The 25,287-nt window shown below is 43.0% G+C and overlaps 2 protein-coding genes across 6 annotated transcripts in view; one reads left to right on the top strand and one right to left on the bottom strand.

Moving 5' to 3' along the window:
• ARHGAP31 (Rho GTPase activating protein 31) overlaps window positions 1-10,558 on the top strand; it is a 110,782-nt gene extending 100,224 nt beyond the window's left edge. The window contains exons 11-12 of the mRNA XM_059064730.2: window positions 3,349-3,626; window positions 6,844-10,558. Of these exons, the coding sequence (XP_058920713.1) occupies window positions 3,349-3,626; window positions 6,844-9,276 (2,711 nt within the window). The 3' untranslated portion in view covers window positions 9,277-10,558. The remainder of the gene's footprint in view (window positions 1-3,348; window positions 3,627-6,843) is intronic.
• A 9,382-nt stretch (window positions 10,559-19,940) lies between these two features.
• TMEM39A (transmembrane protein 39A) overlaps window positions 19,941-25,287 on the bottom strand; it is a 29,993-nt gene continuing 24,646 nt past the window's right edge. Inside the window, exons 8-10 of one of the 5 annotated variants that reach the window (XM_059064745.2) lie at window positions 23,278-23,398; window positions 21,270-21,300; window positions 19,941-20,419 (exon numbers count right to left, since the gene is read on the bottom strand). In XM_059064745.2, coding sequence (XP_058920728.1) covers window positions 21,292-21,300; window positions 23,278-23,398 — 130 coding nt within the window. In that variant the 3' untranslated portion in view covers window positions 19,941-20,419; window positions 21,270-21,291. Of the gene's footprint in view, window positions 20,420-21,269; window positions 21,301-23,277; window positions 23,399-23,555; window positions 23,757-24,264; window positions 24,446-25,287 lie in introns of those variants that run through there. The other 4 variants (XR_010840776.1, XM_059064744.2, XM_067034546.1 and 1 more) reach the window with 4 other exon arrangements.

Below are 25,287 nucleotides of genomic sequence, written 5' to 3'. Positions count from 1 at the left end.
ATATGTTTTGCCTATCTCATAAACCCATGGTTCTGTTAGTTAAGGTAGAGGCCAAGGTGCTGTCACATAAAGAACAAAACACAGTGGCTCCAACAAGATGGGAGTCGATTTCTATCCTGCATACCAGAGGTAGGTGGATGCGCTTGGGCAGATGCTCTGAGGTCCCAGGTTCCTTCAGCCATCCCCACGGGTGTTGTTCCTGCCTGTGTGGTCAAAGTGAGTGCAACAACCCCCACTACCACCACATTCCTGCCTGTGGGAAGGGGGTTAGGGGAGGCGCCCAAGCAGTTTCCACTTAAGGGTGGACCCAGAGGTTGCACCCGTCACTTCCACCTCCATCCCATCTGCCAAAACTCACATGGCCATGCTGACCAAGGGAGGCTGAGAAGCATCGCTGGCTGGATGGCCAGGTACCTACCAAAACCTGAGCGGCAGGGAAGGTTCTATTTCAAAATGAGGAAGAGAATGGATACTAGGGGACCGTTAGGAGTCTCTGTCTCCATGGTCACCCACTTCATGCATAAAGGATCCCATGCTGGGAACCTGACAATGCCCTTCCCTTCTGAGCTACAGAGACTCTTTTATAGCTTACAAGTATCCAGCAAACACATGTATTGGGCTCCTGGGCCCTTAGAAGATAGTTTCTAGACATAGATGCCGCCTCTGTCCTGAGGAACTTAACCCAGGGATGGGCACCACATACAAGTGAAAAGAAAATGGTAACCTGATGGCTTGGCACCGCATGGGTTATTACAGTGAGTGCTGCAGGAAGTGGAGGGAAGGAGAGTGTGGCCTGGGGAGGCTCCAAAAGAGGTGATATTAGGTTAGCGTCTTGAAGACTGGGTTAGAGACGAGTCTCAGGGAGGACCAGAGCAGGGGAGTATAAGGCCTTTCAGGGGTCGCAGGTCTGCTCAGTATCACGCAGGGGAGTGGGAGAAGAGTGGATGTGTGGCTGAGCCAGAGTGAGGAGGGCTTTGATTTTTGCAGGACAGTGAGTGATCTGAACAAGCTCACATGTCATGCAGACCCTTCCTCCACTCCTCACTTTAAAAGTCCACAGTCAATGAATGGAAGATCCTGAGCTTTACAAAAAGAGACACTGGCAAACATCCAACTAAGAGTTCTTAGCAAAATGGGAAAAAAATATTTTTTAAAAAATCACTGACACATTACCCTTTTACCCAGAAGTTTCACTTCCAAGAATTTATTCTAAATAAACAGCTGCACAAGTACAAAATGTGTATGCATATCACAGCATTATTTGTAATAGCAAAAAACAGGAAACAATCCAAATGTCCACCTTTAGGAGAAGGACTGAATAACTAAGTTGCATCACTCACAGTTGAGTCCCATGGAGTCCCTAGTTTTGTGGGCCCGGCACCATTTCCTCAAACTCTTGTTCATCTGCGGGGGACAGTTTCTTTGCACACAGAAGGCATTTTATCTGAAGTGTCTGCCTTGTGTTTCTGGTTTTCTGCCTCGGGGCTTTTTCTGAAGGGAGGAACTCACCCAGCCCTTGCTCAGGAAAGCCCAGGAGTATATGGAGAGTTAACTGAGGCAGCTCTCACCCAACAGGAGATGGGAGTCAGGGGACTAATGCCCCAGCCATACACCCTTTGGTGGAATAACTATGGGGCACATTCCTCGTGGTTCTTCAGAGGGTCACCAGGGACTGAGTTCTGGTTGCTCACTGTGGTAACCACTTATTGATTTTTCCTCCATCACTGTCTCACCTCCTCACTCCTGCTTCCTGGGACCACCTTTCAAATAAGCGACCTGCTGCCAGGACCTTGGCTCAGGCTCTACTTTGAGGGGAACTCAAACTAGCCCACATCCTAAAGAACAGTTAACCTACTTATGTTACTAATATGGCATAGATTTCAAGATATGTTCTTAAGTGAAAAAAATGCAAAACATGGAATAGTATAAATCACAGGCTATAATTTGTATAATAAAGGTGGGGAATAAAAAATATATGGTACAAGTATCTGCTTATATATGCAAAAATGAACTATGGCAGAATAAACCAGAAACTAGTAAAAATGGTTGTCCATAGGAGACAGTGGGGGTGTGGAACAGAATGGAAGCAACAGGCATGAAAGCAAAACTTTTCTGAGACCACTTTTTTATATAATTTTAACTTTTCAACTCTGTAGTTGTTTTACATATTCAAAAATTAAGTTAAATTTCAAGAAACAAGCCTGCTAAGTGATGGGCAGAGGAAAATAGCACCTTGTCAGTTCTGAAGCATTATTAGTTCTGACATCAGGATGCTACTACTGGGTCTGATTTCAAAGCCAGCACTGTGGTCAGAGGCCTTAAGTCACCAGCATAACTAGTGACAATAAGAAGAGTTCATTCTCAACCAGTAAACTTTTCTGAGCTACTGTATGTCTGACACTGTACTAAGTGCTTTGCCTCTCTAATCTACTTTATCCTCACAACAGCCCTGTAATATATTATTATATATTATTAGGCCATTGTATCAAGGTTACAAGATTCATTGAGAAACTAGCATCTGAACTCAGGTTTCTTTAATTCCAATATAAACAATAATAATATCATTGAGGATCTGCTATGTTACAAGCACTGTGCTAAGTACTGAGTCTGTAATCCTACATTGTGGAAACAGCCTTATACAGTGAAATAGGACCTTCTTCAGGCAAGGCAGTAGGGGCCAAACATGAAGTCTGCCTCCCTCTCTAGTGTCTTGGTAGATGTTTAAGATCAGAGCTTAATCACTTTATATATAAAGATATATCCAAACTGATGTGCAGATCACCCCTGGGAAGAGTCACACGGGAAGCTGCACTCATAATCATAATACATCTTTGTAGCTTGGTGTAAATCACAGGTTTCTGTGACCTTAGGCAACAGGCAAAAGATTGGATTAGCACTGGCTTTCTCAACCTCAACACTATTGACATTTTGGACCGGGTAATCCTGTGGGGGGGCGGTCTTATGCTTTGTAGCATATTTAGAAGCATTCCTAGTTTCTACCGGCTAGATGCTGGTAGCCACTCCCCCCCACCCGGTTGTGAGAACCAAAAGTGTCTCCAGACATCACCAAATGTCCCCTGGAGAGGGGAGGAGCAAATGGTTGCCAATTGAAAACCACTGGACTAGATGATCTTCGAGGTCCCTCCCATCTCCAACAGTCTGAGACTCTGGGATCAGAGGACAGATCATTTGGTGGGAGGAAAGGGTAAAGAAATGTGAGGGAGCAGTGAGCTGGGAGAATTCCCTCCATCCATGTGACACAGAACTGGTCCAGGACAAAGACTGTGTGGGGAATGGCCTCTCTTGAATGGAGTCTCCTTCCACTGATAACTCTCATCCTCATTGCAGCATCTGTACCTAAGAAGGCAGCTCTTGAGAATATTAAGCCAGGACCAGATGCAGAGAGAGCAATGGAATGCAGCAAAGGCCTTCCCCAGGAGCCAGGCGGCCAACTGGAGAAGAAAACCTCAGAACACTCCCTAGGCTCTCGACATTCAAGTGAATTAGAGAAGAAGTTGGATGCAGAGAAGGCGGTGGAGGAGGGTGGAGAGACTGGCCAGGTGGAATCCAGCACTCTGCAGGAGAGCCCTGGGGCCAGAGCGGAAGCAGTGTTTCTCCATGAGATGGTAAGGTGGACTCACTGCCTGGTCCAGCCAGTAGGCTCCTCTTTTTTCCAGGGGCTCTTGGTACAGTTTAAAGTTTTTTGTTGCTGTTCTTTGTTTGAAGAACCAGTTTCTGCCAAAGGGACTTTACGGCACAGCCTTCTAATCAGGTCTGGGATTTTTTTGCAGTGAACTTGTCAGGGATCCTATGGTGATACAAAGTAACCATCCAGCTCAGATTCCCTAGGACCGACTCAACTCTAAATATTTCTGACCTGAAGTCACCATAAACCAGTAACATGTCCTGGGAATGTAATGACATTCAATCCCGGAAGCAGCACAAAACCTGCTTCTCGTGTCCTGGTCCCAATCGTGATGACGATTCATGGGGGCCAGCTCTGTTCTTCCAGACATCCTGGATGGACAGTTGTCTATGTTTATTTGTAAAAATCTTCTGTAAGATTTTCAGGATCTATTCCCTCCTCCTATGGCCCTGGAGAACTTAAAACATGATGCCAGAGCGTACTAAACCTTTTCCACTTTTTAGAGGTGGGATTTTCCAACGTCTTTTGCGGGGGAGATACTCTTGCTCAAGATGAAGTTGTGAGGAGGTTTTCCAGGGACATCCAGGGAGGAGTCTTGCATTTGAGAAATAGCTCTGTGACCTGGAGGAGTGTGCCAAAGGGGAAAAGAAAACACTTTGCCTTTCAACTTGCTTCCATGAACTTGGTTTCTGGGACACGCACAAAAGGCCTGTGGACTGGGAGTTAGGGCAGTGCAGGCACACCACAGTGGCCTCCGGAGGGCTGAATAAGGGTTCCTGTAAGGTGTGTTTGTATTTATAGAAGGAGAAGGTTGCAAAGAGTATTATGGGGATTGAATGTGGGGAGGGATCAAGTATGAATGACATTGCTTTGAGAAGCAGATAAAGTTAATGCTAGAAGGAGAACCAGGCTGGATTCATGGAAACAAGTAAAAGTGGCAATTCATTCATTCATTTAAAAACATGTATGAAACCCCTATTTTGTGTCAGACACTCTGCAGAGCGCTGGGATCACTGCAGTGTACAAGACGGTCACCATCACTGTCTTCTTGGAGCTGACAGCTTAGTAGGTGAAAGGTCATTAACCAAGTCTTTTCTAGGGTGATATGGAAGTATGAGTTCTGTGGGAGCATATAACAGGGGGATGCAACCTAGTCAGAGGGAGGAGGGGGGGTCACAAGGGTCAGGGAAGGCTTCTCTGAAGAACAGATATTTAGATTGAGAACTTAGCTAGGAGAAAGGGGTAGGGAGCAGAGTAGGAAGGGAGAGACTCTCAGGCAGAAAGCGTAAGATGTGCCATGAATTTGAAATGGGAAAGAGCACGAAACATTCAAGGAAGAAGAACAAGGCTGGAGAACGGGAACGTGGACTAGAGAAAGTGAGGCTCAGAGCAAAGCAGGAGCCACGTCAGGCAGGGTTGTTTGGAAGGGATTTGGAGCTTAACCTAAGGGCTATGGAAACTCTCCTGATTTGCTCAGAATTTTATCTTTTAAAGGTCACTCTATTCTGTGAGGAGAATGGCTTGGAGAAGGGCAAGACAGGAGGCAGGGATGGCAATTAGAAGGCTAGTCTGTGGCAGACCAGGTGAGAAAAGATGGTGGCTTAGACTAGAGTGGGGGAACCGGGGATAGAAATGGAAGGCTTTCAGAGCTATTTGGAAGGTCAAGTGAATAGGACTTGGTGAAGGATTGGATAAGGAGTGAGGGAGAAGGAAGAATCAAGGACAACCCATGAGTTTCTGATCTGAGCGAAACATGCACTATGGTCCACTTAACTGAAGTGGCAGACTGGGGGTGGAGGGGAGTTTAGATGTTCATTTATTTATTTAAATGTATTGTTTCTTAGTAAGAGATCGATAATGTAGGAGCTGCAGAGAGTAAAGAGATGCCTCTGCCCTGAAGGAGGGCACAGTCTAGTAGGCAAAATAGAAATGTACACAGATAAATGCAGTATAGTAGAATTAGATCTCAAAAACACCCCTGCCTTCTGACCAAGTAATCCTACTCCTGGAAACTTATCAGAAGGAAATAAAAGAAAACAATGAATCCACTTAAATTCACAGACCCCTTATTGAGCAATTACTCACAATATACCAGGCATCATTTGGCCTTGAGGAATCAAAGATGGATGAACACAATTCCTGATCGAGGAACTCACAGTCCATTGGGAAAGATAAGACAAGCATCCAATTAACTGTAATGTGAAATGACATGTGATCAGAGCCAGGGGAGAAGTGATGTCAGGTGGCATGTAAGACTTGCCAGAAGGGCCGTCCGCCCCTCAGGAGAGAAATGCCTCCCCAAACTGCTTCTCCTCGGGACAGAATTAGGCCTTGAGATAAGAAACAAAAGGAACTGAAATTTGCTTCCCTGGCCCTGACCAGGCCTCCCTTCATCCCTTTCCTTTCTGCAGCTGTGGGCTTTGTGTAGGGAAAGGGAGGAGCCAAGGAGGACAAAGAGAAGCTGGACTTGAGGGGAGGCCAGGACAAAAAATAAGATGGAGCAGGAGGCACCCATCACAGTTAACAGTGGTTATCTGTGGGTAGTAGGAATATATCATTTTGCTGTTTTTCATCCTTCTTTTAATATGTATCAAATCTTTTTTTCCATGTGGAATATGTATTTCTTTGGTAATAAGAGGGGAAGGCTATTTTTATTTATTTGGAAAGCAGGTGTCAGGACAAGAGTTAACATTTCATTCCACTGGGAGACTCTCATTCTTGTGAGCCATCGGGTCAACCTGAGGTTATATGAGATCAGAGGTTGGTTTGTTTTATTAGGCAACAGTGCACAGGGATTAAGTGCTTATGTTCTGGGGCAGACTGAGCTGGAATTCAATCTTGGTCTGCTGCTGTGTGGCTTTGGTAAAATGTTTAATCTATTTGAACGCGGTTCCCCTCATCTCTAAAATGGGAGTAATTACAGTAGTATTTATCTTTTACGGTTCTTGGGGAAATTAAGAAAATACAGTTAATGATGTCATGGCACACGGTAAGCATGAATAAACATCCACAGTTATTACTAACGCTGTATCCTTTGTGTGCTGAGGTTAGCGCCCCCAGCTAACTGGGGCTCCTAGCCCCAGTGCTAGGAGCCCCTAGCACTGCTCCAGTCCCTAGACTCTCCCTGGGAAACAGTGCGGATGTCCGCACCGAGAGAGTCTTTGGTTCTAAGTAATCAGTTTCCTGATGTTTTTCAGGATGAAGATGATCTAGCCAACGCCCTGATCTGGCCTGAGATTCAACAAGAGCTGAAAATTATTGAATCTGAGGAGGAACTCTCCTCCTTGCCACCACCTGCTCTAAAGACCGGCACGACTCAGCCTACTCTTGAGTCTAGTCCAGGGCCTTTTGCTTCCCCAGAGCCTCCTGGGAGCCTGCCTTGTGGCTCCACCCCAGCTCCAGTTTCCGCCCCTCTGGAGGAATGGACTAAGGATCCAACCAATCAGAGCACACAGGGCACTTCCGCAGCAGCCAATAGAGAAAAGTCAGAGACAACCAGCATCCTCCATAGATCCGAGCCTGAAAAGGGCCAGCGCCCAGACCCGGCCAGCCTGACTCCTCTGGAAATGGTTCCATTTGAGAACTCTTCTCCACAAGCAACAGTGGAGGTGGGGGGCCCAGGGAATCTGTCTCCTCTGCTCCTGCCTGCTCCTCCTCCAACTCCTTTGGAGGAGGCGCCTCCAGTCCAGCTATTGAAGGGTGGCCCTGAGAGAGAAGACTCATCTGGGAACTTAAGAACAAATCCATATATAGATCAGCTGAAGTCCAAAGGTAGCCCTGGGATCCCCAGTCTTTGTCAGGGAGAGGAGGCCTCTTCAGAACAAAGTGAAAAGCAAAATTCAAAGAATGCTGCTCCTGAGGGCAAAGGCTCTAGCTTTCCAAGCCCAACCAGGGAGGTTGAGATTTTCCCACAAGGAGAGGAGGATGTAGCCCACTTAGTACAGGAGCCTTCAGACTGTGATGAAGATGACACTGTGACAGATATTGCCCAGCATGGCCTGGAGATGGTGGAGCCCTGGGAGGAGCCCCAGTGGGTGACAAGTCCCCTGCACTCACCCACCCTTAAAGATGTACAAGAGGCCCAGATGCAGGGCCCCCAGGGCCACCGATTGGAGAAGAGGCTTTCCCACAGGCCCAGCCTTCGCCAGAGCCATTCTCTAGATGGCAAAACCATGGTTAAGAGCCAGTGGACTCTTGAGGGTTCCTCCTCCAGCAGCTGTGCTAATCTTGAAGCAGAGAGGAATTCCAACCCTCTGCAGCCCTTGGCACCCAAGAGCGAGATTACTGGATGGGATGAGAAAGCCATGAGGTCCTTTCAAGAGTTCTCTGGCCTGAAAAGGACAGAGGTTCCTCACAACCAGAAGGGACCAGGTGGTTTGCAGCCCAAATCAGCAGAATCCAGCCCTGTCAGTCTAGCAGAGGGAAAGGAACTGGGGACACACCTGGGGCCACACAACCCTCAAATTGAGCAAGGTAGTAATCCTGGGCCAGAAAACAGCAAGGAGAATTCACCGGGTGTGCAGGACAGCACCTCACCTGGAGAGCATCCCCCAAAGTTACAGCTGAAGAGCACTGAATGTGGGCCCCTAAAGGGGAAAAACAGGCCTTCTTCTCTCAACTTGGACTCTGCCATTCCCATCACTGACCTCTTCCGGTTTGAGAATGTGGCCTCATTTGGTCCACCTGGAATGCAGCTCTTTGAGCCAGGAGACCCAAAGATCACATGGATGACCTCATCTCAGTGTAAAGTAGACCCCTGGAGGGTTTACTCCCAGGACTCTCAGGACCTGGACATTGTTGCTCATGCCCTGACGGGCCGCCGTAACTCAGCTCCTGTGAGTGTGTCAGCTGTGAGAACCTCCTTCATGGTCAAAATGTGCCAGGCCAGGGCAGTCCCAGTCATCCCACCCAAGATTCAGTACACCCAGATCCCACAGCCCCTGCCCTCTCAGAGCTCAGAGGAGAGTGGGGCTCAGCCCCTGGAGAGGAGCCAAGAGGAGCCTGGCTCAACTGGTGGGACCTCTCAGAAACTTGCCAAAGATGATTCTCTCTCCTCCTTGGAAAGCCCAAAGGAAGAGAAACCAAAGCAAGATACAGCAGCCATTGAGTCCTTGCCAATGGATGCCACTGCATCTCGCCTGTGCGAGGGATCCACCCTTTCTCCAGAACCAGGGTTAGTTAACCTGCTCTCCACTCAGGATGCGGTAGTGCAATGTAGGAAGCGCACATCAGAGACAGAGCCATCTGGGGACAACCTTCTTTCTTCAAAAATAGAGCGACCATCAGGGGGTTCTAAGCCTTTCCACAGGTCAAGACCAGGAAGACCTCAGAGCCTAATCTTATTCAGTCCTCCTTTCCCCATTATGGACCACCCGCCCCCCTCATCTACAGTGACAGATTCCAAGGTCCTGCTGTCCCCTATCCGAAGTCCCACCCAGACAATTTCCCCTGGCCTTCTTTGTGGGGAGTTGGCAGAAAACACATGGGTCACATCAGAAGGGGTAACACTTAGGAATAAAATGACCATCCCTAAGAATGGCCAGAGACTGGAGACCTCAACAAGCTGTTTCTACCAGCCCCAGCGGAGATCAGTGATTCTGGATGGCAGAAGTGGGAGGCAAATAGAATGACATCAGTTCACCTGCTGGTGTCTGAGAAAATGTCATGATTCATCTGGAAGTTATTACAGAGGCAACTTGCCTTTATTCCAGGCAGAGGTTATCCAAGTTTGGGCTTATTTTGGCCTCTTCTCTTTCTTCAGCCTTTTGACCATTTATTAATTAGGCCATTTGCCAGAAGAGAGGTCAAGGGAAGGACCAAGAGATGACATTTAAATGAGCCTATTTGAGCAGGCAGGGGAAAGTCAGGTTAGGGAAAAGGATGAAATGCTGGCCTCCAGTGATATTTGGGGCTTATAAGTTGCATCACTCCCCCATTGCCATTATCTAGTACTGTTGAGAGCTGGATGTGATAATGTCTTTTGAAAGAAAGAGAAATCCTTTGCCTGTGTTGAAAAATGTTTCTATTGAGGTTTGAAGGCCTCCTATTTACTTCATGCTTTTTAATGCTCTTTAAAGCATGTGTTCTTTTAGACCAGTTTTCTGATAAGCTTTGTAAAAGTGTACTATCCAGAGTAGAAGCAGGTTTGGAAATGCAAACTAACGTACACTTAGACATCCAAGTGGGTGAATATAGCCATGCTTTCCCTGGAATCCCTGCAGATCTATCCCAGATGGCTCCATATACCAGCATAGAAAATCAGAATCTATAGTCAAGAGCAAACTCTGAGACTGGCACAATCCAAGAAGACTTTCTGGCTCTGGCTTTTATTAATTTGGGACTCCAGCTGCCACAACCCTGCCCTGTGATTTATAAATCCAGTAGTCGGGCAGGGTGGGGGCTGAGCTGAGGGTTACCTCAATGAAATGTGCTAAATCTTCATTTAGTATGAGGTAGTGAACTGCTCTCCTTTCAATATCAGAGTTCACGAACAGATTGTCATCATAGAGAAAAGCCTCACACATAGGCAGAACTACCCTCCAAACGTTAAGTGTTTAAATCGGTGGGACTTTCAAAGAAAACACCTCTAGTTCAGTTTCACTCTCCTTCCACACTAGGCTGGGACCAGAGTACCAGAGAGGATAAGGGGGGAGCCCTAAGAGGAGCGGGAAGAACCCTTGCAGGGTGGCCATCACTCCCGCTTGGTGAGAGCTGCCCTTCTTGAAAATGTATTTCATTTTAGCCAGTGGGTACCTTCCTTCCTCCCTCCCCCTCCATTGGTCAAGAGCAGATTTGAGACACCCCTCCCCCTTCCATAATCCCCCTCATCCAGCACCCACCCCAGGCACTCAAATTTGCTCTTCTCCTGTCTATATGCAAGCAGAAGCAATAAACCAATCTGATTTTATTTCAGTTATTTAGAACTTCAAATGGTTCTTTCCTTTTCAGCTGGAGAGAGGAAGGAGAATTAACATAACCTGCTGGCAGATTTTTGGTGCTCTTCCAGAAAGGGCTTCACAGGAGCCCTTGTCAATGCAAAACCCATGAGGGTATCAACACTTTTCAAACCTTCTAAGACAACTATCTTGTTTGAGAAACAAAGAAAGATAGGACCTATTTTTAGCTCTATGCACCTCTTCTCAGGTTCAAGGCTGGCTGAACTCTGTCCAGAAGCTCAATCACTGCAGACATTTCTCTAAGAGCTAGCAGTACCTCTGGGCAGACCTCACAACCAAGGCTGGCAATGGGCTGGGTAGGGGCTGAACTGAAGTCACCTCCTCCAGTGAGAAACTGGAAGCTGATATCCTGCAACAGCTTCCCCGATAAGCTCCCTTCTTCCCTGATAAGCCTTACAGAGTTTTGAAATCTTGTCCTATACCTTTTAAGCCAGTGTCTGTGACAGAGAGAAATGGCAAGGCAGCTGACGAGTTCTGCTCAGAGGGCCCTGAGCGAGCAAGGGGAGCAGTTAATAGGCCTCTGGTCAGTGGTTTTTGCATTGGGTGAGCAAGACATTGGACCAACAGCCAAGGAGACGTAAACCCATGAGAAAAGTCCTAAGGTATAGCAGTTTTCCCCTAGGCAAGAAAGGTGAAGGAATATAGTGCTGCCAGACGAGGAAAGCCGTGTTCGGGAGATTTGAAAAGTACGTTTCTGCCTTATCAGAAAATGTGGCAGACAGGCTTTATGTCAATATCAGTACACTGTGGTGTCTACATTTTGATAAAGACCATGTTCCAGTTAGGATGTGAGAGAGGGAGGGAACTGCACTTTGCTTCACCATCAGAACTCTGAGCCAAGTAATGAAATATTTAAGCTATTTTATGATTATTTAAAATTTTTGTAACACTTAGAGGATATATTTTTGAGGATAGACTGAGAAGCCACCATTTACATATTAACAAGTGAGTTCAACTTGAGGCCCCTATGTAGATTAAATGACTGCCATGTTCCTTAGACTCTGACATCTTTCATTGGTAGCATCATCTTCATAAGTGTGTGTGGATGTCATCCACATGTCATCACATACACACACAGTGCGTGTGACACTGTCTGGAGATATCCCTACTCTGAGCTTTCCTAGCCAATCAATCCAGAAGGCCTTGGAAGCTGACTCACGTTCTTGGTCAGTGTCCTGCTGCTGAAGTATGGACCTCTCCATGATCATAAACTTCCTGTGAGCTGGGGCTAGCCTGGCACAGATGAAATTCCCTTCCATGACAAGGAAAACTCATTACATTTTCCCCTTGAAATTGTTCCCCCCAAATCTCCTGAGATTACCTATTTGGTCATCCACTTGGGACTGAAAAATGAACCCCCTGAGAATGGCTGGATGGAAATAAGACTGCCTGCTTCCATGTAGGGGAAGGAGAGAAGAGGTGCTGCTATTTATAGGAGGATCTACATGGTGCCCTAGAAAGGGCTACAGAAACAAATTCTCAAAAGGCACCTTCAAATAAACTATGAGTCATCAAAATGGGGGTGGCTGATTTTGAATGCTGAATTTAAAGTGAAATGCATGCATATTCTAATGTTTCCTTCAGTGTTAATGGTTGCCTAAGAAGATAATAACCTATATTTATTGGCAAAATGGCCCTCCCAGGCCAACCTTTTTTTTTCTTTTTTGCCAAAATGTAGCAGGTAGAGGGAATTTAGTTTTTATTCTCTGCTTCAAATGGAATATGAAGGGTCCTGATCAAAAACCCCATTAAGACACTGTTAGCCTAATCTAAGCCCTAAAATTCAAAATATTGGGCAAGGCAAAATTCTGAATTCTGGGGAGATTAAAAATGTATGCATCATCATCCTCAACAGACAATATTTATCAAGAGCTTAGTAATATTGCACTGGGTACCTCAGAACTCTGAAATTCTTGATGAGTCTAATGAAAAAGGGGAGAGGGATGGTAGCAAATGAAACAGCCTATTAGCAACCAGGAGCAAGATCTAGAACCATTAAGTTACCAAATGAAAGCAGCAGGGGAAAACAGGTAGCAACTTAGCATCCTTTAATATGATTGCTAATAGTGTTCAAGTTACCTACTGACTTTAATCAAATTAAACACAATTACAAATCCAGTAGAAGGTACCAGGAAGACATTCAGGTGTTGAGAATTTTGCTTTGATCACTTAAAAACTTAGAGAGTGGTAACTAAGAATAAATAGTTCTGAGGTTTTGCATGGTCTTAATTAGTTTGGCTGTGAAGTCTTGTTGCATCTCAGCAAATGAGCCAGGTAACATCAGGGTTCCATACTCCTTGAGAGGGGGTTTTAGACACTTCCATCATCACAAAATGGGTTAACTCCTGTTGACGATGAAGTCATAGGTCCAAGATAAATTGTTACTTTCATGTCTAATGTTTTGCACATCATAGTCACATTTGCCTAAAGTTGGGTGGGTCAGTCGATGGTCTACACAGGCCCTGTGTTCTGCCTGAAGAGCTACTGGGAAACCTTTAAGATTCATTTGTCTGGGATTGGAATGGGAGAGGTTCAGGGTAGGTCCAATTCCCACCAGGATTGATTAGGACTACATTCTACCATGGCCTGTCCTATCTGATGACAACATGAATCTTGGGGTTAAATGTTGCCAGGAGTATGATTTCAGGCATTTCCAGCAGGAAGGTCAGTTCAAAATGTGGAATGACAGAGCGTGTGTCCTCCTTTGTCAACACCTTTCCTAGCAAAGTCAGACGAGCAGAGAGCAAGCACCTTTCCAAGCACGGAGAGGAATGGGAGATGGTAGAAGGGTGAGTGCCTCAGATCAGGGTAAGTCCAGAGAGTATAAAATTGGGGCCACCACTGATCAGCTGGCACACAGTAGATCATTTAGTAGCGCTGAAATTCATGAGCAATGCAGGGATCACTTCTGTGAGGATGGAGGAGGATGTCGTTACATATAAGAAACCTATGAAATACAGAGCCATGTGTTTTACTGGATGAATCACAATGCTTTGCATTAACTTAATGCCATAGTACTTCCTGGCTTATAATTCTGTAAGGTAAAGCACTTTCTCAAAGAAGTCTATTAGAAAGCCACATGATTTCAGCTGTTTGTTGAGCTTGACAAATATGTTTCCAAAGATATAATCAAAATGTTTTTCTATTGATTAAAAAAGCATAAGTATTAAACCTATCCTTAGAGACATTTAAGTGTAATTAAAACAGATTGTTATGCTTTAAAAATGTACTCTAATAAATGATATAAAACATAATGCTCATGACAGCACTATGAACTAGAGGACACGGATCAGCAAAATCAATAATAGGAAAAGTGGACTTTATGCATTCAGGTTCATTGTTATACTTTGTTCTGTTTGATGTCATTTTTTATTACTTCAAGGTTTGGTCTACTCACAGCACAAGTCCTGATCGTTTGCTTCAGTAAAATTTTCTTGCTTTGTTATTTTACATCTTAATAATTGTCAAATATTTGCAACTTCACTCTCTTAACTGTTGCAATCATACATGTCACCCAAGATACCCAGTATAAATCAATGGATGTTGTCATGAAAAATGAAAAGGAAAAAAAGCTATTACTTCTCAAAACTCCACAGCTTAAGGAGTTATGTGGGTCTACCTGCAAAGATGTGAACTCAATTTTTTTATTTCTTGAATTAGTCAGGGAGGACTATTTTTTTCAGTGATTTTTGTTAATGGCGCTCTGAGGGAAAAAAAGCAAAAGTTTGCTATCCTGGCATATATTATCACAGAAGGGGGTTGGGGGAGGAGAGAGAGGCACTCAAATGAGTTGAAATGACAGGTCCTTTAAAGAAACAATCATATAGCCTAGGCTCACAACTTGGTGATATTTGCAGTGAAAAATATTGTTGCCAAGGGTATTAAAATTCTAGCATTTTGGCAATATTCTGTTTAGAACTTTACACCACTCAGGCCTGCTCTTGTTCCTTCACTGCTGCCATAAATGCCTTTTATCCTATATACTCCCAGATCCTCACACTCCTGTTTCTTTGAGTGAGCCTACCACCCTTCCCTGCTGCCAAACTGGGAACACACAGTTCCCCTCACTCCTAATCTTTCCTCCAGTTCCTCTAGTCCTTCTCTCCTTGAATCTCTTCACCGAACGTTGCCTCCACTTCTTAGACTTCAGTAAAACTTGACACTCACCTGAGGACACTTCTTTCCCTGCCCATCTCTCCCACATTACACAGACTACAAAAAGCCCAGAAATTTTATCCAGTTTCCCACTCCTGCTTCTGCACCATTTCTTCCCATCTCATGCAAATATCTCATTACTGAAATGTATGGCATCCAGCTATTTTACCTTTTCTGTTCTTTGTGGCCATGATGTCGTCCATGTGCCAGATTTCCCAGTTTTCGGCACCAGACTCCGTTTCCTCTCTACCTCCGGTCCCATCATCATCCTGGATGACTTCAACGTTCCTGAGGAAAACTCATCCTACACCCTTGCCACAATTACTTACAGCTTTTGCCTCTACTGAATTTTGACCATCTGCTTCCAGGGTTACACATCAAGCTGTTTCATAACCCAGAACTCTATGATCCTGAACTCCCATATTCTTCTCAGAACTCCTATCTTTGCTCCTTTATTCCTTCCACTTGCTCAAGATTACTAATGCCTGACCCAGCCCTGCTCTTTCTGATGGCCAGTACCCCCACCAGACTTCATTCTTCTTCCCTAGCCTTTCCAGACCCCAAGGTGCGTCATCTCAGCTATTCTCATAACTCCCTTGGCTACTAGTCCTTCAGCTATACCTGCTTGGCAAACCTCCAAACCAGGACCAGGACTCTTACCACCCATCTTACTACACTTTTACTGTGTCTATTGAGTTAGACTACAGAAAATCGTAAAACCATGATGAAAGCCTTTGTAAATTTATGGTTTACCACCTCAGCAGTGGCCTCATTCCCAACACTCACAAAGGCTATTCCCCCTCCCAGATGGACCACTCCTTCAAAAACATAATTACTTCTTACTTCACAAGTTTATGCTATCAGATACACTGCCACTTCCCTTATTCATGTGTGTCCCTAAACTCCTTTCTAACTCAGGAGAAGCGCTACTCCAAACGGCTCCTTCCCAATTCACTACTCTAACCAACTGCAACCTGAGCTCCACCCTCACTGCTTCATGAAACTTCTCTTGCTAAAGTTACCAGTGGTCTCACAACCAAATCCAACAGTCAATTCTTAGTCTCTTGACTTACCTTTTAAATTTGATACTGTAATCATTCCTTTCTTGAAACTCTAATTCACCTCATCTCTTGGACTTCCATGTCCTTAGTCTGGTTCATTTGAAAGCTTCCTCTTCCTCTGCCCTTAAATGTTATTCATGAGAATTCTGTCCTTCCTTTTTCACTGTACATACTTTCCCTACATTATCTTATTCATGTCCGTGGCTTTTCCTATCACACAGTGATGACACCTCACCCCCACTTTTCCCATTTTCTCTTACATGGACTTTTAAAATAGTTGGCTAATTGGTCTCCCTGCTTTAAGTCTCATATCCCCCCATTCTCCAAACCTATCCTATATATTGCTGCCAAAGTTATCTAATACAGGATAGTGGTTCTCATCAAAATCCCCTGGAGAGTGTGTTCAAACAGACCTAGGTATCCATCCAGAGTTTCTGACTGTTAGGTTTGGGTTAGGGCTTGAAAATTCCCATTTCTAACAAGTTCCCAGTTAGGTGATGCCGATGCTGCTGGTCCAAAAATTACACTTCCAGAACCCTTGACCTGAGAACTCTTTGGGTCATCGTTAAGTCCTCCGCTTAAAATCTCTCATTAGATAGCTTCTCTCTACAAAAGTCCCCAGCCTTCCGTCCACTTAAGAATTACCTGAAGTGCCTGTGAAAAGTATATATTACTGGGCGTCACCCTCAAGATTCTGACTTAGTAGATCTGATGCAGTGCCCAAGGATCACTCCTTTGACAATCTGTGACCTACAAGATAATAAAAATCCAAACCACTTAATGTGGAACTCGAGTCCCTCTGTAATCTACTCCTTGCCTAGCTCTTTAGCATTATTGAACTATTAGTTAAAAACTTAGTGCAAATCTATGCGAGTTTTTGCCTATTCTGTTCACACTGCATGAGCCCTCCCTCCCTCTCTCATCTCTATGGTAAACTAGTGCTGCTTCAAAATGCATCATGTGTTACTGACGCAGTGAGGCATTCCTTGACACTGCAGCTTCCCAGCAAAGTTGATCATTTTTCTGCATTAATTCTGTCTCTTGCATATACTTCCTTGACTGAGCACATCTGTGTTACAATTATTGATTTACTTTTTTGCCTTCTAGTAAATGCACTCTGAACATGAGTATCTCTGGTACTCAGCAGTATCTAGCACATAGTAATTGCTCAGTAAATAGAAATGAGAGAGGTGGTGTGGAGGTAATTGATAGAGAGGGGAGGGAAAGCAGCTTAGGGAATAAAACATGGAATCAGAGTAAACAGGATATTGAGGAACGTTTCCATCATGCTAATAATGCCTGTGAACTACACTCCTCTACTCTGACACATTTACTCACCTTAAGCCACCCAGACAACTGGTCAAGCATCTTCTTTCCTTTTCCAGTATCCCAAGTTCATCTAACTGATCTTTTGCTATACCATTTTTTCCACACACCATTTCCCAATATTTAACAATTACCAAAAAAGGCCATTCTTTAATGGGCATGCATCTCCCCCATCACTAAACAAAGATGGTGTCCTTTATATCACATGATCCCTAAGTAATAGGATACACAGGTAACTAGTAATTCTTCTCTCCCCATCTGAATGTGGCACCTAAAAATGTCAGCTAAAATGGGTAGAAGCATGATGAACTGAAGGGTTTTATCTCCCTGATGCTGTCATATCTGAAAGGAGAAGGGGGGCATTTTGCAATTCCTTTAGTCAAAATTAATTTTTATTATATTCACTCATTTGTTTGGCCAGGTTGGCATCTGGTCCTCCTGTGCTACTTCTCTAGAATATGGCCAAGACAGGTCAAACAGAAGGAGGAATCATGTCAGCTTTCAAGACTAGTCTATCATCTCTAATAATAGACTAGTCTATTATTAGCCCAGTTATCTGGGCTACTTTTCAATGACAGAACCAATCTGGGGCCATCGTGATGAGACATCTTTATGCCGAGGCCACCCATTTTGCTCTTAGCTGTCAAGTAATCTCACCAAAATATTAGTCAAAAGAAGCGTATCTTCAAGACCCTAAGGAAAGAATATTGAGATGGCAGCTTTCCCACCTTCCCCCACTCAAGAACCACCATATTTAGGCTGAACCACTTTACAAAAACAACCAACACACTGGTTATCTTGTTATTTTTCCAATGTACCAAAATTATTCCCACCTGAGGGCACTCACTTTGCTGTTACTGTAACATGGAATTCTCCTCAATCTTGCTTCATCTGATCTTTGCTCAAAAATCATCTCCTCGGGCTTCCCTGGTGGCGCAGTGGTTGGGAGTCCACCTGCCAACGCAGGGGACACGGGTTCGTGCCCTGGTCCGGGAGGATCCCACATGCCGCGAAGTGGCTAGGCCCGTGAGCCAGGGAGGCCACAACAGTGAGAGGCCCACGTACAGCAAAAAAAAAAAAAAAAAAAAACATCTCCTTGAAGATGCCTTCAGGGACTTCCCTGGTGGTGCAGCGGTTAAGAATCTGCCTGCCAATGCAGGGGATACGGGTTCAAGCCCTGGTCCAGCAAGATCCCACATGCTGCAGAGCAATTAAGCCCGTGCACCACAACTGCTGAGCCTGCACTCTAGAGCCCGCGAGCCACAACTACTGAAGCCCGCACGCCTAGAGCTTGTGCTCCACAACAAGAGAAGCCACTGCAATGAGAAGCCCACGCACCGCAGCAAAGAGTAGCCTCCACTCGCCACAACTAGAGAAAACCCAAGCGCAGCAAAGAAGACCCAGTGCAGCCAAAAATAAATAAATAATAAATAAATAAATTTATTTTAAAAAAAGAGATGCCTTCTAGCAATGCCATTCCTAACACTTTCTATTTCCTTGCTCTGTTTTTAATTTTCACTTTACCACACCTATTGCTACTACCAAAAGACATTAAATTATGTTTGTTTACAGCATATTTTGCACCCCTCCGCCCCCCACATGGTAAGCTCTGTGAGGTAGGGCCTTTGCTTTTCTCACTCACTGCTATATCCCCAGTGCATAAAATAGTGCCTAGTGGCCAACACGTATTTGTTGAATGACTGAATACACTCAGATTGACTGCCAAATAATGTAACTTAAAAAAAAAAAAGTGTATCCATCAAAATATTTAAGGAAACAATGGTTACACATAGCAGTCACCTTGGGTAGCTGTACACAAACCTACTCCTCACAATGCTGCCTTTGCTCAAAACCTGTTGGGAACTCTTCTGCAAGAACTGTTTTCAGAGCCAGTTTATGAATTACGTGATTTTTTTTTTTTTTTTACTTCATAAGCCATATTGTGTTTCAGTGTAAAAAAGCCAAAGTGAGCATAGAAAACACATGAGAATATATTTCAGGCTCTCAAGACAAGGCCTCAGAAATTCAGATGACTAGTGACATCAACTAAGTATATCACCTCTCAAGAAAATGGACTGAAAGGGGTTAATGCTCACAGACATGAAGGTTCTGGAGTATGAAATTCAAAACACACACAGATCAAACTACCTGAGGACAAAATAGTAAATTCTCACATTTCACTTCTGCTCATAACTCTAAACATGCCACTGTAGCAGGGTTGCTGCTAGACTGCATCCATTCCTCCAGTTACTTCGTGTCTTCAACCTGCCCAGACCCCAGCCCAGGGGATCTGTGCTCATCTTCTCCCACTGATCTAGTCACACACCAGCTCCTTCATAAGTCTGGGCACTCTATTCTGTCCTAAGAAGTATTCTTTCAAAACAGCTAACAATAAAAGAAAAATCTTTACAAGCAAAAGAAGTGAAAGAACAGGGAACATGAGAACAATATCCTGTTTCAGGGTAAGAGCTTACACAAAAGTATATTTAAATGTCATACGGCAGATAGAACGCTGAGTTCCTACCTTAGAAATGCTTCCTCCCAGTAGGCAGCAAAGAGAACCCCACCAGGACGAAAACCCACTTTTGCCCCATGCATTCCAAAACTATCTGCCAATCAAAAAAAAAAAGACAATGAGCACTGTCAGGCAACTCCACTGATCTCTCTCTTTCTGTAGCAATAAGGCCAGCTAAGGACTAAAGATAATGAGAAAGACTGGAAGACACACAAAAGGTACTGTGTCAAGTGATATATGAGATGTGTTCATAAGTGAATGAGTTATTCCAGAGCCATACAAACAAATCAATCTCTTTACTGGAGAGGCACACCTCTCCTCTGTATATTATTCAAATATACTAACACATGAAAGATCACATCATCTTGTTTACGGATACATTTAATGTCCCTTGCCCTTCCCATCTTTCAAAACATAATAGTATACAAAATATAAAATATCTTAAATATTTATAAAAATCGCAAGAAAAAAATAGAACGTATGAAAATATTTTTATCTGAGTTCTCCCTCATTGCTGAGAGGCAGCTTAGTTTGCCTTGAGTTCATAATTATTGAGTGGATAGGAGTATGCCCTGCCTAATACTATTCTGTCCCGGAGGAGCTTAAATAAAACATAGTAGTTGCAGAAGAGGATGAGAGCCATGGAAAGTGTATGGTTCCACTTCTCCGACCGCAGCAAGGAATAGAGCTGGTAGAAGACAACACTGCCCTCAATAAGGATAAGCAGATTTAACAGCCTTAATGGACGATGAAACAGGAACTGTAAGGAAGTTAAAAAGCAAAATGTTATTTCATAGAAAAAACTGCAGTTATTCTCACATTTTTCTTCTAAAATCATTTCATATTTACAGGCTCGTATGTGCACTAACAAGCAGATCTGCTCATTTTATATCAATCAGGCTATTTCTTGCTATAGAGATCCAAACCCTTTCTTTTTTGCTCAAGGAATAATGAAATACATTTTATTTCAACGCCCCTGAGACATGAAAAGGGATTATATCCAAAAGAACTCTGCCTCAAAAATTTTTCCTAGATTTTATCTTAGATATATATTTTATTTGACATAACCAAAAGTATATTTATTTATCTAAGACAGGGGCTGGATAAAGGACCAAATGGGAAATATTTTAGACTCTCAAGTCAAGAGACAAAAATTGAGGGTATTATATGTAGGTAACTCATAACCACTTAAAATGTAACCACTTAAAAATACAAAAATCATTGTTAGTTTGTGCGCTGGTCTAAGACATAAACACCTACACTAGACAAGTCTGCAGGGAGCAGTGGTAATATAAGTTGAAATATAAATACAGTAATTTCTTAATTTTTTTCTTAAACTGTTATACACTACCAAACGTAGGGTGGATAGCTAGTGGGAAGCAGCGGCATGGCACAGGGAGATCAGCTAGGTGGTTTGTGACCACCTAGAGGGGTGGGATAGGGAAGGTGGGAGGGGGGGAGACTCAAGAGGGAAGAGATATGGGAACATATGTGTATGTATAACTGATTCACTTTGTTGTAAGGCAGAAACTAACACACCATTGTAAAGCAATTATACTCCAATAAAGATGTTAAAAAACAAACAAACAAACAAACAAACAGTTACCCACCATGCTGTCTGTTTTATTTTGTTCAGTTTTTCTGGATATTGAAAAGTAGGGTGAACAAAGACAGAACAATGAGGAAGGGAGGAAAAATTAGTCAGAATTAGAGTTTGGCTAAAAACAGACCTCACTGTTTTCATTCCCATCAAATTCTTCAGTCTAAGAGGCTAAATCCTGGTTGACTAATAAAAATGTATTATGAATAAGAAGACAGAGGTCAAAGATTGCAAACTGTGGTAATGGTAGTATATCAGATCTAAAAGAATAATTTAGACCTCAGGACTTGAATCTGAGAATAAAATCAAATAATCATGACAGCTCTGAAAGGTAACTGCGTTCTCAGGATCCTTCTGTGGGAGGAAGAACATGTTTAACCTGGGTTTTATTACATGATCTCCAGTAATATCATGTATAAAATTGGCTCAGAATTAACATTCTAAAAACAAAATTAGGCAATTTCAGATTCTGTGGCAATTATAACAATTATAATTAAATGTGCAGGTAAGCTATAAACTGAATGAGTAAAAATGTGAGGACAGCCAGAGCTACAGGTAATAGGCACATTTTAAGTGAGTGTTCTTAAACAGTGTGCCTAAGAATCATTTCCAAATATGCAAATGCTGCAAATTCCTAGGATCCTTCAGAGATTCTGACTCTAAGTGACCCAACCACCACTTTGAGAAGCACTGATTCACTTTGGTCACGCAAAATCAGTAATAAGTTAATTTCCTTAATCTTTCTTCTATGGATTCCACCTGATTCTTCAGCTGTCCAACACTAGCAAGGAAAATACTTCTATTTCAAGCAGAAAATTTTAATAAACTATCTGGTTACTGTAGGTTTCCAGGGGACTGCAAGAGCCAACAGATGTCCTTAATGGCCTGTGGAACTCAGCTGGCTGAATTAAATATTCTGTGTAGAAACCAAATGCTTATGTAGTTGTAACCTAAGTCCACTCCTCCATCTTAAGGCAATCCCACAGGAGTCTAGGAGATTACGGTATGTCCCTCATTCAAAGGCCTTTCACCTTGCCCCACCCTCCTCTACCATGTTATTTATAAGCATCCTGCCCTGATGCAAGTTTCCAGTATTTAATTAAAAGGCCCTTAGTAGCAAACACCTGCAGAACCAGGAAATCCAAGTACCCTCATAAGGAACTGGGAGGGATGGAGGGAGTGATGGGAGGGAGAAAGGGATTCAAGTATCTAAAAAATAAATAAATAAATAAAATCTCCAATTCTTTTTCAGAATATGATCTCCATTCAAAGGCAATGCACTGCACTATGTACATTTTTACTAAAAACAGTTCCTTGCATGTACCTTCTTTTCCCCACTCCCATCAATCAGCTGGCCTTTCTCTTACAAGTACTTTTCCCTCCTAGAGCCAGAATTTCTGGAAAAGTGAAAGATCAAATAGAATATAACCCAAGGTGTAAATTCAAATGGAACAGAAACTGGATTCAGTGGGTGTCTACTGTTTTTTCCTTTTAAACTTTCAAGGCTTTTTTCCTTTTAATCCAAGAGAAGGTAAAAGGCCACAGATATGGCATTTGTCTGAGTTTCAAAAGTGAAGTCGAAGTATTTTAAGGAGATGATATATACGACAAATACCAAAAAATAAAACCATCACATTATTACTATATTAAATATTGCTTAAGGATACACAGATATAATAAGGACACCACTAAACCAAACTATTACAAATAAAAGTTGTAAGATGAAAAATGGATGTCTTAAATAATTGCGTACTTGTTTCAAGTAATACTAGACTCAACAAATTCCAATGTAACTAGAGAAACCATTCAAGCTATTAAAGTTGAGATATAAGTATTTCACCTTCAATCTGCCTTTCAGAAGATATTTCCAAAGGACAGAAGACATTATAGTAGTAAAATAATTACCCTGTCTTAATTTCCTAGTATGTGCTACACACTGTGCTAGATGCTTACACACAGAGTAACCTCCTAACACTTACTCCTAAGCTTATGTTTGAAAAGAAATAAGCGGTACTTGCATAAAAGCGGGCATGGGATACGTCTGAAGGCACTGCCACGTTGTAAGGCCCCATGGCTCTATATAAGCACCTGCTGTGTCGCACCAGCACCCCTTGAGGCCATATTGTATTTTCTGACCAACTAAGGGAGAAAGAAATGCAATGTTAGCCTATTGGCAATTACAGATAAGACAGTGTCTGGCAAGGCCAGCTATATTTCTATGGAAAGGATTAAGTATTCAAGGCTTCCTCTGCCTGAATTCTGAAAATACAGTAATTCCATGGTCAAACTGGAAGTAGTCAAAAAGGATTTATTATAACTTCATTGCTATATAGTAGAGAGAAACTGCAAAGTTAACTCAGTGTCGAAGGACTTAAGAGGCTTAGGAGAACAAGCAGAAATAAATGTGTAAGAAAGGCATCTATGAGCCAGAAAATCCAGTGTAACCAGGTGGACTGTCACCTCAATCCCAAGTGAGCAGAGTCTATTGGTGGAAATGCTAGAGGGAACAAACAAGAAGAGAGAGTGGATGGTAATAAGAGTAGTGGAGAAATTCACACATTATCAAACTAGCATGACATTTACTGCAGAATTACATCCCAAAAAGCTACAGAAAATCTATTCATTTATCACACACTTCAAATGCTTCATATATGTGAGAAGCTATACAGAAGAACACAGAGACACACAAGGTACTGACACACAGACTTTTCTTTTTACCACTTTCTTGGGTTTTTTTTATAGAGGTTTCTCTAGGAAAAAGAAGTTATGGAAGAAGCTTCATTCTTTCCAGCACCAACATAATGGAGTTGGGGTGGGGATGGGGATCTTCAGGTTAAGCTTTTAAAAAAATCTAAGTTAATTCATCTCTTCCTGACTTCGGAAAGGTTAGTTTCCTAGGGTAAGAACTGGGACAGCATTTTAAATATGTTAAAGAAAAAATAAATTCTAGCACCCTGAAGCTTTCCCAGTTCAGAAAATGTTCCGTCGGCCTTGCTCACACTTACCAGCATTAAAGTGATGATACACCTCATGGCCATGTGCCATCAGGAGCCTGAAGATGTACAGTACTAGTACTGTGGATTGTATTTTCAATTTTTATTGAAATTTGTCCTTTGCCCACAGTCGGGTTTCTTTTCAGCCTGGCCCAATCTCTTTCAGTTCCTGGGCTTGAAGGCCTGTGCTAATCTGTATCAGACATCAAGGCAAATAATTGAAGGGAGCACTCTGAGGGGGAGGGGGAAGGGAATGTCACCTCAATCTGTCCCACTTAATTAGGAAAGAACTTCTAGGTGATGAAATTTGTGAAATGTTCAAATTATAAAAGGAAGATGAAGATGGTCCAGGTCTGAGAGAGAGGCATGATGAAAGGCTCAGAAGCAAGTGAATAAAAGGGTTCTAAAGTCAGTCATTCTGGACCACAGGGACCATGCAGAGAAATGACTAATAGGGGGACACAATGAGAGGAATACTCAGAAAGAACTCACTTAGGGACAGTTTTCATTTAAATTTAGGAAAAGCAGGGCAACGTTCGTTAGTGAGTTTAGGAAGAAAAGAAAAACACAATTAAAGATGCAGGCTAAAACAACAATAACAAAACAAAAAACCCAAAAAGCAAAAATAAATAAATTAATTAAAATGCTGGCTAGGAAAATCACTAGAACAAATATACATTAGAAAGAAAAGATGAGAGAAGCAAATTCCAGCTGCCTAAGTATAAGACAATTAGCTAGCAGCTATTCAGCTGTGGCAATGAAGATGAGAAGATGAATCTCACAGTCTTCTAAAGAAAATTAAAAATATGTCATGACTCTTTGAATTTGGGCAAAGGGTTAGGACTGAAAAGAAAACTCCAAGATTACAGCTTGGGAAATAAATTACACATTCTAGAGTGACTGGGTAGTTTGAAAGGTAGGAGGCATTTAAGGGGGGACTGGGGATGGTGGTGGAAATGAGTTAATGTTCCCTGCGTTCAGTTTAGAGGGATGATAAGCACCCACGTAGACAAAAACTAAAAATTAAGTGTTCAA

This window comes from Kogia breviceps, chromosome 5 (genome assembly GCF_026419965.1).
Source record: "Kogia breviceps isolate mKogBre1 chromosome 5, mKogBre1 haplotype 1, whole genome shotgun sequence".
NCBI classification, from domain to species: Eukaryota; Metazoa; Chordata; class Mammalia; order Artiodactyla; family Physeteridae; genus Kogia; species Kogia breviceps.
The sequence above is the reverse complement of the archived record's forward strand: the minus strand, read 5'-3'. Positions and strand labels throughout refer to the sequence as shown.